The 13,590-nt window shown below is 42.4% G+C and overlaps 1 protein-coding gene across 1 annotated transcript in view; it reads right to left on the reverse strand.

Moving 5' to 3' along the window:
- The window catches only part of nlgn4xa (neuroligin 4 X-linked a), a 72,693-nt gene that overhangs the window by 41,263 nt on the left and 17,840 nt on the right, over positions 1 to 13,590 (reverse strand). Inside the window, 1 exon segment of the mRNA XM_054623835.1 lies at positions 6,270 to 6,422. Coding sequence (XP_054479810.1) covers positions 6,270 to 6,422 — 153 coding nt within the window.

Raw genomic sequence — 13,590 nt, forward strand, 5'->3', positions numbered from 1 at the left:
GTAAAAACATGCTTAATTTAACATACGCAACAAAACACAACTGAATGTCACTTCATCCCTGAATCCGATTTTATTTTTATTTTTTTTATTGTAGTCACATGGTGGAACATTTTTAAAATACCTATCAGCAGCTCGACACTTAACAGAGCTCTATTTGTATTAGCACCAAAGTCTGTTGAAGGTTGATCACTTCCTGGCCAACTGTGTAATGAACGACATAGTGTTCCATTAAATGTGATTTAATGACATTAAAATGTATCTCTGGTCTCTCGAGTTCTTGTAGTAAATCCGATAAGTGAGTAAAATGGTGAGTAAGCTGAGTAGAGGTCGCAGGTTTTTGTAGCAAACAGAAAATAAATCCCATCTCCATCAGTCAGCCATCATGAGTCATCTCACGTCTGGCCACAGTGGACAGTGGGGGGTGAGAAGCAGAGAAAATGGAGAGTGCCATGTGCTTCTGACAGATCCCAGTGCAGCATAATGGAGCTCACCATCACTCTGGCTCATGTGACAGCTTCCTGAAGCCAGATGGCACTCAGTGTTGTCCAAGAGGCCTCCTCCTGGTAACTCCCACACCCCATTGGTGGAACCAAAACCTGTACGTACAGATGACCCACTGCAGCTCTGCTGTTGGCTGCAACCTGTGGACCATCTTGCTGAAAAGAGGGGACCTAGACCTTGTGGACCATGCTGCTAATAGCATGCATTGGACTTGGAAGGTTGTGCTAATGCTTGTGCCTCAAGGATCTGTGAGCACTTTCTCTGTTCTATTACTAGGGGAGAGAAAACCGTAACCATCTAGAGAGAGCACCTTGTAGGAGACTCCTTGGTGTCCCAGATGTAAGAGGCACCAGTAGGCTGAGCCATGGCTGGCATAAAGAGATCAAGACTACAACTAGAACCTGAACCCCAACCTGAACTGTTTAGGTAGACCGTTTCTGGAAGGTGAATCCGCTGTGTTAGAAACATGGGGGAGAATTTACCAATCAGCCGATCAATAAGTGTTCTGGTTGTTCAGTAGCAAACATAGATTGTCCTCTGACAGTATCCAGTCGATAGAGCAAATTGAAGTCACACAATTGAAAGTACTTGACTTGTTTAAATAGAGAAAAACAATCTCAAGTTTTGAACTTGTACAATCTAACAACATTAACAGAAATAAGAGGAGATGAGACACAGGTCTTGAATACTTTGGTTATGAAGTTATTTGGTTTCAGCCACGTAAACATTAGTTTCTAATAAAACCGCTCATGGAAATAACGGTAATTTGGAACTAACTGAAAAGTCCATTAGTTCACTTCCAAATAATTAATTAAAATAAAACAGTTGATATCATAACCCGAACATATTTTTGTCAGTTTGACTTGGATTTACACAAAAAGACTTCTAAGCAGCTGTGAGGCATATTACAGAATTGTGTTAAATATCTTGTAGGGTTGGAATTCATTTTCCTGATTAAACCACAGTCACACAGTAATCAAATCATAGGTAGATTTATTCATATTTATGGGGCAGTGTGGTGAAACTTTATAACCTGTAGTTTTCTAAAATGTTCAATGAGAAATAAATTCCTCCAACACCCCCAAAAGGCACTGCACAACAGTCATATTTTCTGCTGAGCATGCATTGCCTCAAATTCCCTCAGGCAGATCAATGATGAGTGAAACTAAATGTAAAAGTTAAACTCAATAAAAGCCAGTATATAGATGGCCCCAGTGTCCTGCAGTGACAAGTGAAGCAGCAGCCCTCCAGCTTGTCCGGTAATTCATATTTATTTGGACAGACTGATCACTGATCAGAAAAATACCTGAAATGACCACAGAACATCTGAGAAACTCTCCTTAGAAAGTGTTTGGAAAAAATGAAGCACTTTCCAAAAATACTTGACAGGTGACTGGATAAAACATCTGTCAATCAAACTCTTACCAAGGCTAGTCTGGAGAAGAACAAAAACATCATTTCCATCTAGAAAAGTCTTCAGAGTCGTTCTTTGCTATTTTGCAATGAAAAAATAATCTCCAACTTTAATCTGGTCAGCATTCTGTTTCCAACAAAACATATTTGCTGTTTCACATTGTATATAAGTGATGTATTAGTTATAATATAGAAGGTGATTACTGGCTGCAGCTGTGTAGTAGAAATCAATACACGCCCTGCAGCCAATGAGAACGGAGCATTCTATATGCTACAGATCCTTTAATGCACAGTGCTTTGGATTATCTGACACTTTATACCAAACTGATCTTGACGATTATCACTTGACTTATTATTATTATTATTGACTAAGTCTGAGTCAAATGAAACTTTTTTTTTAATATTTCCATAACCAGCCCAGCCTGAACCCAGTGACTCAGACATCCATCTTGCAGTTGGTGGAATAAATAACACCCTTCCTGGTGTTGAACAGGTTTTACAGTGTGTGCTGCTGAGTCATGCAGCAGTGTGAAGAGGACAAGCCAATCGTTTGTCAGCGTTTTCCTTAGTCATAGCTGCTTCATTGATTTCGTGATGAATTATCCGTGATGATATTTGATGTGACATTATTTAAATATTCTGTATCGATTTTAGCCTCGGATAGATGTTTCACAATATTCTGTAAATAAACAGGACCAGCTGTAACCATAGCTGGCCTCAGCCTCCCTGTATCCGTCTACGGGTACAGTGGTGCAGTGGTGTCTGTGAACCAGCCCGAGGAACCTGAGCCGAGGCAAACAGTGTAAGCCATCCAGCTGTGGGACGGTGTGTGAGGTTAAAGTGGTGGAGGGTGATGAGTGTCGGATGACTTCTCTCCCTCCGTTTACACTCCCCTTCTCCATGTATCCTCCAGCACAGGGCTAACCCCAACCCCAACCCCTCAGAAGCTGCTCTCTGAGCAGAGCTCGTCCTCCCTCCACACAACAGGTCTGCCTCGGCCCACTCTGTTCCCACTGTGATGGGCAGCGCTGCACGTTAGCACCTTTCCCACCAGCAGCTGGAGGTATCTGTTGGAATCATTCCAACCGCAACACCCAGAAATGGTGTGAGGAGAGGGGCTGCTCTGTGCTCCGTTAGAACGTTTAGCAGACCTTTATCCCTGTGAGGTCCTCTCTTTGTCCACAATGGGATGTTTTTTCTGCCAATGGACAAAGAGCGTTCTGTGCCAAAAAACATGCTTCCTACGTAGATGATCTGATGGTCATTTATTTGTTAGAACCTTTTCTTTCACTCGGTAACTGCTTAAGCTGAAATAAAGGGCACTGCAGACCGGTGGGAAACAAACATCCAGCTGAGCCAAACTTATTTAGAAGACAAACCTTATTTTAAAGGGTTGTGCAATATCTTTGCTGCACTAACGTTAAAAAATGAGTTCACTACCTTTCTTATGTTAAAAAATTCCAAGTTTGGTGACATCAGTGGTGGGTACATCCATCCCAAAATCTAGATTTTGATACAGGTCCCCTTTACAACTGGTTTAAAACCAGTGCCTCCCTGAGTCTATCTGGGGTCTGGTTAACAATGAGCCTTGACCTAAGAGGATTGATAAGTGGTGAGCTGCAGATGACTGTAGTTTGTGTGAACCAGCACCTCTACCTCATGTTGTCACGGTGATCTTGTTTTTTGCTGCCATGCCGTTACGGAAAAATGAACGAGTGAGGCGAGTACAATATTATAATGATTGGTAGAAATGATGGCAACGAGAAAGAGGACCATCGTTGTGATTAACTGGGATTATAAGTAACTACCAAAGGGACCAGAAAGACACCAGTGAGTCCAGTGAGTCCAGTGAGTCCAGTTCTGCTGGAACCACTCTGCTCCAGTCTGAGGGTTTGTCATGGCTTCCCTCCAGTGACTCCGCTGACACAAACATTTCATATGAGCCCACAGAGTGAATCTACTGTGTGTCAATTAGTGGAGATGGGAATCTTCTCTGTCAGAGCCACAACCACTTTGTGTGTTTCTACATCAGAATCTGCAGCCTAACACGATCACCACTTCTACAATGTCACTCTGTTTCTCTCTTTCTGTTCCAATCAGCTTCCTGTCTCTGTCTCTATCCTCATCTCTCTCTCTCTCTCTCTCTCTCCTCACCTCTTTCTTCCTCTCTGCGGTGCACACTTTTCCAGAACACCTTCTCCCCCCGGCTCTCTAAATATAGTGACTGGTGCAGACAGCTTGGCCTTATAACAAATGGTAAGCAGAGCAGAGCGATGGTAGCAGCAGTGTAAAGATGTGCTGTGGCTCCACTTCAACAATAAACCACATGCACATGAGCCACAGAGCCGACGCATCACATTTAAGGATGCCAACAGAAATTCACGGCTAGAACCAGAGCAGCTAAAACTACATTTTTTTTGTTATTCTTTGTTAACATCACATATTTTTTCTAACAAATTCCAAAAAAACTGCATTCCATATTTGAAAATGGCTAGAAATACAATTTATGATTTAAATCAGCCCTGATCAGAGTTGACCTTTTCAGACTAATCTTTGTTGTGAAGTGAATGTTAACGCCTTTACGCTTTCACACATTTTACTACAGCCATGTAGAATAATTAAACAGATTTGTGAACAGTTTTGGAAGGCACAGAGAAATGTTGTCCATGTAATAGGGCAGCAGATTAGCAGACGCCTTTTGTCATACCAGAGGCCATGAAGAAATGACTTATTATGCATTTACTTTGGATGTTGTAGAAAGTTTCATCTTTGAGTTCTTCACTTTCAGGATATTTAATCTGTAACTGATTGTAAAATATGTTCTGCTAATGAGTAGACATGTTTTTTCATTCCTAAGAGGCACTGTAGGCCTGGGAAAGGACTGAAAACAGATGAGGGCCTGTTTCTAAATCACACATCACTATCCGTGTTAAAACGGGAGAACTTCCTACAAGCTCCCAGCTCATGCTGAACTCAAGCGATGATGTTTTTTTGAACCGACTGCTGAGTTTATTTGTTGAGCTGACTGCTATTTCCAATCATGTAGCCTTCCATCTTACAGAGGGAAGAGTGTGACTGCAACTCTGATCAAAAGTAATGGTTTCTCTTCACACTGTCTTTACTTTTCAGACATGTGCAGGATGCTTCTGTAACAGCCAATCATCAGAGCTCAATTTCCTGCAGAAATGGACTCAACTGCATCTTTGCCCAATTAGGTCTACATCTGTGCTCCTAAATATCCCTGTGTGTTGGTGTTAACTTCTGTAACTCTGACTCGGTTCTCCGTTAATGTGGCCCCGAGGGATGAACTTCGATTGAAGTCTCCAATTAGGCGTTACAAGCTGTTTACAAAGATGAGATTTTAAAAAGAGAAAGACGGGTTCACATTTGTTTTACGCATAATTTAGAGGTTACAATTAGAACAGGCAAAACAAACTCTGTGCGGATCCTTTAAAATGCTTTTTTGATCAGAAGAGGGCCGATGTTCTGTCAGAGGAGAGCCACAGCTACGCTCCCTTCAGCTGGAATTTAAAAACTCTTTCCCTCCGAGCGTTTGATGTCGTCAGCCTCTCTCAGACTGCGACATTTTCTCGGGCAACAGACATTCAGAAGCCAAACCTTTGCGTCAAAGGCAAGATAAAGTATCCCTGTGTGATCCAGAAACCACTTTCATCTGACAGAGGGAACAAAAATAAGATGCACAGCACTGCGGTGTAGATACCGGCTCAGATCACAACGGATCAATTTTCCTGGCATGGAAATTTTGAGGCTGCTGGATGTTTGATGCTGCAGAGTGATTAAAGTAATTGAAAACGCTGCAAATGTGAGAGTCTTCACTTAATTTGCATGGGATTAATTTGTGCTTCGAGGGTCATTCGAGGCTGCGTTTGAATACAACCATTATAAATAAAGCAAAGAATGCTGTAAAATGCAAACGATCTCCTACACTGCCATTAGCAGCTGATTAGCACCATGGGGGAAAAGCATGATAGAATCAGAGAAGCCCACAAACCACACAAGCAATCAAGAATATATCAAACATCTCTGCTTCAGTGTGAGTGGATTCATCTGCTTGATTTGCTACAGTATATATTTGCTCTGTTAGAATGAAGTGATGGATCTATTGTGACATTCAGACCGTTGATGTTTTTCAAATTTAATTGAAGGTATCAAAGATTCTACAATGTATTCAAAGAGCGCTCTACAACGTTTCCACTGATCAACTCCTGCATGTAGACATCCAAGTGATCCAGCGTAGCCTTCCTTCACTCAAACACCATCCAGCTGGTGAAACAGTGAGTCATTTCATCAATAAATCAGCCCTCTCCAGACTGATCACAGATCTGTGGACTCACCCAGAACTCCGAGCCGGTAGTTGATGGTGATGACGATGACGTTCCCGTAGCTGGCCAGGATGCTGCCGTCGATCATGTTGCCGGTTCCCTCCATGTAGGAGCCTCCGTGGATGTAAACCATGACCGGCTTTAACCCATTCTCATCGTGGATATCTGTAAGAAAAGAAATAAAAGATATGAAATGTGACTTTGTATTCAGCAAGCATTTGATGTAAGACCTGATGCAGTATGTGGCTGATTCCAATGTTGTCAAAGAATATCCCCAAAAATGTACCTCTAGAAAAATGTCTAGTCTATGTCTAGTCTATGCCTAATCTATGTCTAGTCTATGCCTAGTCTATGTCTAGTCTATGTCTATGTCTAGTCTATCTAGTCTATGTCTAGTCTATGTCTAGTCTATGTCTAATCTATGTCTAGTCTATGTCTAGTCTATGTCTAGTCTATGTCTAGTCTATGTCTAGTCTATGTCTAGTCTATGTCTATGCCTAGTCTATGTCTAGTCTATGTCTAGTCTATGTCTAGTCTATGTCTAGTCTATGTCTAGTCTATGTCTAGTCTATGTCTATGTCTAGTCTATGTCTAGTCTATGTCTAGTCTATGTCTAGTCTATGTCTAATCTATGTCTGTCTATGTCTATGTCTATATGTCTAGTCTATGTCTAGTCTATGTCTAGTCTATGTCTAGTCTATGTCTAGTCTATGTCTAGTCTATGTCTAGTATATGTCTAATCTATGTCTAGTCTATGTCTAGTCTATGTCTAGTCTATGTCTAATCTATGTCTAGTCTATGTCTAGTCTATGTCTAGTCTATGTCTAGTATATGTCTAATCTATGTCTAGTCTATGTCTAGTCTATGTCTAGTCTATGTCTAGTCTATGTCTAGTCTATGTCTAGTCTATGTCTAGTCTATGTCTAGTCTATGTCTAGTCTATGTCTAGTATATGTCTAGTCTATGTCTAGTCTATGTCTAGTCTATGTCTAGTCTATGTCTAGTCTATGTCTAGAAGAGTGTTTATTTGCAGGTTTTTAAAAAGACATCCAGAAGAGCTCATCCATTTAGTTTTACATATCCCAGGTCAGTGGTGGAAAGTAACTAATTAAGAACATTTACTCAGATACACTTTGAGCTTCTTTTCTTCTGGTTGCATTACATTGTAAAGTAAAGTGAGGAGAATTCAGATGAACCTAATTAACCCCATGCAAGTAAAGCAGAGGTGAGTACAGAACAGATACATGCATCGATTAGCAAAGTAAACCAAGTGCAGAACAACTACCCCGGGTCCTAAGGTATAGAGGGCCCCAAGCACAGGGGCCTCCTGCCACGATCTAGTTTACTTCTTTGAATATTCACTACTATGCAGTGAACACCAAAGGAAGCATGGGATGGACATTAGGGAACTACGTACAGATAGTTAATACCAAACTAAAACGTTGAACCAAAAATAAAAGGACCCAACAAATGAACCAAGAGAAAGAATAATTAAATGACAGTAAACAAAACAAAACTGCAGCTGATGAGGAATGGATAGTACCAACATGATGAAGACCAAAGCTGATGTCACTGCAGCAGGAAAACAAAATGTGTGACAAAGAGCCATTCTACAAATGAGTACTTAACCCTTCTACTAATACCAGTGAATGTCCTCCAAATCCCTACGACACCACATGGGTCCTTTGTAATTACCCTCTAGTGTGGTCAACACTCTAGTACGACCCACACCAATGTTTCCTAGATGAACGCCACTACCAACGGCAGGAGATCAACACGTCCACCTGCCTCAAAGTCACACCTTAACATGTGGTTAACGCTGTGAAGCCGCTGCAGCTTGGTTAGCTTTCGACCACCGAATGTATTTACATATCTTTATGTATGCATGTTCAATTGCCCCCTTAACTCCCTGCTTATGTTTTCATATTCTTATGTTTTGCCAATGTTTTTAAGATCAGAGTTTATTTATTTATCTTTAAACGGTTTATATGTCATTTGTGTTCGCTGTTTGAAAAACCATCAACACATTCTCACCCCAAAAGGCTCCAATGAAAACTAAGAATAACAGTTCATATCTGCAGGTCCTTTACATAAACACAGTACATGAATACATGAAGATTAAGGATCCCAAAATACTGTTTTTAACAATGGTAAAGTACTGAGCAGGACATTTTACAGCACAGTGCTCTCTGTTGAACAGACATGCAGTGAATGAGCTGGAAAATATATCTGTCATCTTTAAACTGACATTTCCTATTACTATGTTATTTGTTTGCCTACATGTGCATCAATACCAATATAGTTGCAAAAAGCTAATATCCTTCTGTATAATGGTCTGGCTGTTATACCAGCCGGTCTCTCTATGAAAAAGCCAATACACAGATCCAACAAGGGACCCACAGGCTGAAAGCATCACATACTGCAGGGGACCATTTCATTCAGATTGTCTCATTCTACAGAGACAGAAAAAAACATCAAAACAAATTGAAATGTATTAGAATTACATAGGACTTCTACATCTGGCAGCTTTTCATTAAAAGATAAAACACTTCTTCCACAACTCTCTAAAGTCCTCAATAGAGAGAACAGAAACAGCTCGGTGTGAATCACTGTCGCCCAGGAAACACGGCCCACTGTCTACACAAACAGGAAACTAGTGGACCCCTGATTTAACACTGATGATTGTACAGTACAGCTCATAAGAGGGATGATGTCAGAGATATGAATCTCCTGCAGACTCTAATAAGATTTCCACAGCCTCCACCCTGAAATCTCTCCATCTCCCCTCCTACCTGCTCCATTTGTTCTTTGTGTAATTTGCAGGGAATGCTGCATTAGGCCGGATGAATACGTTGTTTATGAGGCTCTCCAGCTGTGATTAGATGGGCGATTAGTACATGTGTAGGTGGTGATTATAAATGAAGAGTGCATGAAAGAAGATGGAAGGAGAAGATGAATCCTCCCAACGAGCAGGGCTCACATAAATCATCCAGCAGCATCTTCATCATCAGGAGCCCTCAGCTGGCTGAACATTGGGTCCTCTGGGTGGACTCTAGCAACAGCCAGTGTTTGTGGACATGCTTTTTGATTCACTTGTTTTTAACTGGAGAAAAAAAAAATACTGCAAAAATAAGTATCATATTGTCCTCACACGGCCCAGTGTTTCTGCAGACCTGCTGCACTACAGTCAGGTCTGGTTGCCTTGAACCAACAGCTGAACGAAGCCATTATCTGCGGCCCCGCCGACCGGCTGCTTGGAAGTCTCTCAAATGTCATCCGGGATGAGAGCATCTGCTGAGGAAAATGTCAAATGGAGAGGGGAGCTGGAGCGCGTGTGTGCTGCCACTGTGAAAGATTTAAAGCCAAGATTTTGTTTTCACCGTCCATTCTCAAAAAAGAGGCCTCGGTTTACCTCGACTGTAGGGAGTAGGCCTGTTCAAAACACACCTATATTATAAATATATTGACTTCATGCTAATATTCCTGGATTGTGGTAAATGCAAACTAAACACTATTTTCATCAGTGAAGTCAGTTAATACTCACAACTCTGTGTTTCTAACATTATCAATGTTTTCATTCACCAATAGCTTCCATTTTGTTTGGTTTCGGTTTGTTACTTAGATGTATTTTGTTGTTTTGTTTCTCCTTCCCCCTCTCTCTTTCTGTGTGTGTGTGTGTGTGTGTGTGTCAGGAGGGCATCGCTGGCTGCTGATCAGACACACCAGTTCTCAATCAAGTCATCAGCCTCAGACTACATAAGCTTGGCTCAGGGCCAGATAACTCTGTTTGACTCTGCTAGAGGGTAGCTGGTAGAGGGTAGCTGGTAGAGGGTAGCTGGTAGAGGGTAGCTGGTAGAGGGTAGAGGGTAGCTGGTAGAGGGTAGAGGGTAGCTGGTAGAGGGTAGAGGGTAGCTGGTAGAGGATCAGATTCTTGCTCTTCTGTATTTGCAGGTTTTGAGGGTAGAGGGTGAGGGTAGCTGCCTCCACTGGTAGAGGGTTGGTGACTTTGGTAGAGGGTAGCTGGTAGAGGGTAGCTGGTAGAGGGTAGCTGGTAGAGGGCCTTTAGAGGGTAGCTGGTAGAGGGTAGCTGGTCTAGCTGGTAGAGGGTAGCTGGTCCATGGTAGCTGGTAGGGTAGCTGGTAGAGGGTAGAGGGTAGCTGGTAGAGAGGGTAGAGCATGGTAGAGGGTAGAGGGTAGCTCAGTGGTAGAGGGTAGCTGGTTGGTCCCGCTGACCTTCAGTAGAGGGTGATTGGTAGAGGGTAGCTGGTAGAGGGTAGAGGGTAGAGGGTAGCTGGTAGAGGGTAGCTGTGTAATGGTAAAGAGGATAGGGGCTGGTAGAGGGTAGCTGGCGTGACCGTATAGGGTACCTCAGTCTGCTCGGCAGGAAGCAGCAGGTAGAGGGTAGCTGGTAGAGGGTAACAGTGAGGCTGGCTAGAGGGTAGCTGGTAGAGGGTAGAGGGTAGCTGCTAGAGGGTAGCTGGTAGAGGGTAGCTGGTAGAGGGCAGACGGCCGTCTTGAGTCCAGCACTTACTGTTTGTCTTTTCAACGGTGTGGGCGGGGGAACAACCTTGGAGAGGCAGAACGCTGCCATTAAGTTGTCGTCGTCTCTAACTCAGTTCTGCTGACATGCTAAAAACAACAGCATCCTACTTCCTGTCCAATACGATTTTAATGACATGCTACTATGGCTGGCTCTCCAAAACAACAGCATCCTACTTCCTGTTCAACACGGTTCTACTGACATTGGTTTTAAAACAAGAGCAGAAATCAAACTCTTCAAGCTCTCTCTCTCTCTCTCTCGGCCCGTGGTGCTGCCTGGGTGACTGTGCAGCGAGTTCGTCCCGGACATTCATCACTGCCACCCGAGCTGGAGGGATAATACATTCCTCCAGTGGCTGCGCTGCAGTGCACACATTACTCATCTTTATATGGGGGGGGTCTCTGAATGTTTCTGTTGCTTTCAGCGTGTTCTACTGTTAGCTGGATGAATACAAATGCTAGCTGAAGGGAGGCCATGTAAAGTGTGTCCCCCATCGCTGCCCCCCCACCATCACTGCCATCACCTCTGTCTGTCCCAGCATGCCCTCAGCAGCACAGACGGCATCCTGCTTCCTGTTCAATACGGTTCTACTGACACGCTAAAAACAACAGCATCCTGCTTCCTGTTCAACACGGTTCTACTGACATGCTAAAACAAAAGCATCCTACTTCCACGGTTCTCTAAAAACAACAGCATCCTACTTCCTGTTCAATACGGTTCTACTGACACGCTAAAAACAACAGCATCCTACTTCCTGTTCAATACGGTTCTACTGACACGCTAAAAACAACAGCATCCTACTTCCTGTTCAATACGGTTCTACTGACATGCTAAAACAACAGCATCCTACTTCCTGTTCAATACGTTTCTACTGACACGCTAAAAACAACAGCATCCACTTCCTGCATCCTACTTCCTGTTCAAAACACACTAAAACAACAGCATCCTTCCTGTTCAATACGGTTCTAATGACACGCTAAAACAACAGCATCCTACTTCCTGTTCAATATGTTTCTACTGACATGCTAAAAACAACAGCATCCTACTTCCTGTTCAATACGTTTCTACTGACATGCTAAAACAACAGCATCCTACTTCCTGTTCAATGTTCGCTAAAAACAACAGCATCCTTCCTGTTCAACACGGTTCTACTGACACGCTAAAAACAACAGCATCCTACTTCCTGTTCAATACGGTTCTACTGACACGCTAAAAACAACAGCATCCTGCTTCCTGTTCAACACGGTTCTACTGACACGCTAAAAACAACAGCATCCTACTTCCTGTTCAATACGTTTCTACTGACATGCTAAAAACAACAGCATCCTACTTCCTGTTCAATACGCTAAAAACAACAGCATCCTACTTCCTGTTCAAATAACTGACACATGCTAAAAACAACAGCATCCTGCTTCCTGTTCAATACGGTTCTACTGACACGCTAAAAACAACAGCATCCTGCTTCCTGTTCAATACGGTTCTAATGACACGCTAAAAACAACAGCATCCTACTTCCTGTTCAATACGGTTCTACTGACACGCTAAAAACAACAGCATCCTGCTTCCTGTTCAATACGGTTCTACTGACACGCTAAAAACAACAGCATCCTACTTCCTGTTCAACACGGTTCTACTGACACGCTAAAAACAACAGCATCCTACTTCCTGTTCAATACGGTTCTACTGACACGCTAAAAACAACAGCATCCTACTTCCTGTTCAATACGGTTCTACTGACACGCTAAAAACAACAGCTCCCTACTTCCTGTTCAATACAGTTCTACTAACATGCTAAAAACAACAGCATCCTACTTCCTGTCCAATACGATTTTAATGACATGCTAAAAACAACAGCATCCTACTTCCTGTTCAACACGGTTCTACTGACACGCTAAAAACAACAGCATCCTACTTCCTGTTCAACACGGTTCTACTGACATTCTAAAACAAGAGCAGCCTACTTCCTGTTCAACACGGTTCTACTGACACTCTAAAAACAACAGCTCCCTACTTCCTGTTCAACACGGTTCTACTGACATGCTTAAAACAACAGCATCCTACTTCCTGTTCAATACGTTTCTACTGACACACTAAAACAACAGCATCCTACTTCCTGTTCAATACGGTTCTACTGGCATTCTAAAACAACAGCATCCTACTTCCTGTTCAATACAGTTCTACTGACATTCTAAAACAACAGCATCTTACTTCCTGTTCAATACAGTTCTACTGACATTCTAAAACAACAGCATCTTACTTCCTGTTCAATACAGTTCTACTGACATGTTAAAACAACAGCATCCTACTTCCTGTTCGATACGGTTCTACTGACATTCTAAAACAACAGCATCCTACTTCCTGTTCAATACGGTTCTGACATTTTAAAACCACAGCATCCTACTTCCTGTTCAATACGGTTCTAATGACATGCTAAAGTCAACAGCATCCTACTTCCTGTTTAATGCGGTTCTACTGACATGCCAAAACAACAGCATCCTACTTCCTGTTCAATAAGGTTCTGACATTCTAAAACCACAGCATCCTACTTTCTGTTCAATACGGTTCTACTGACATTCTAAAACAACAGCATCCTACTTCCTGTTTAATAGTTCTACTGACATGCTAAAAACAACAGCACCTTACTTCCTGTTCAATACAGTTCTACTGACATGCTAAAACAACATCAGCCTACTTCCTGTTTAATACAGTTCTACTGACATTCTAAAACAACAGCTCCCTACTTCCTGTTCAATAAGGTTCTACTGACATTCTAGAACAACAGCTCCCTACTTC

The sequence above is a fragment of the Anoplopoma fimbria genome, chromosome 22 (assembly GCF_027596085.1).
Source record: "Anoplopoma fimbria isolate UVic2021 breed Golden Eagle Sablefish chromosome 22, Afim_UVic_2022, whole genome shotgun sequence".
NCBI lineage: Eukaryota > Metazoa > Chordata > Actinopteri > Perciformes > Anoplopomatidae > Anoplopoma > Anoplopoma fimbria.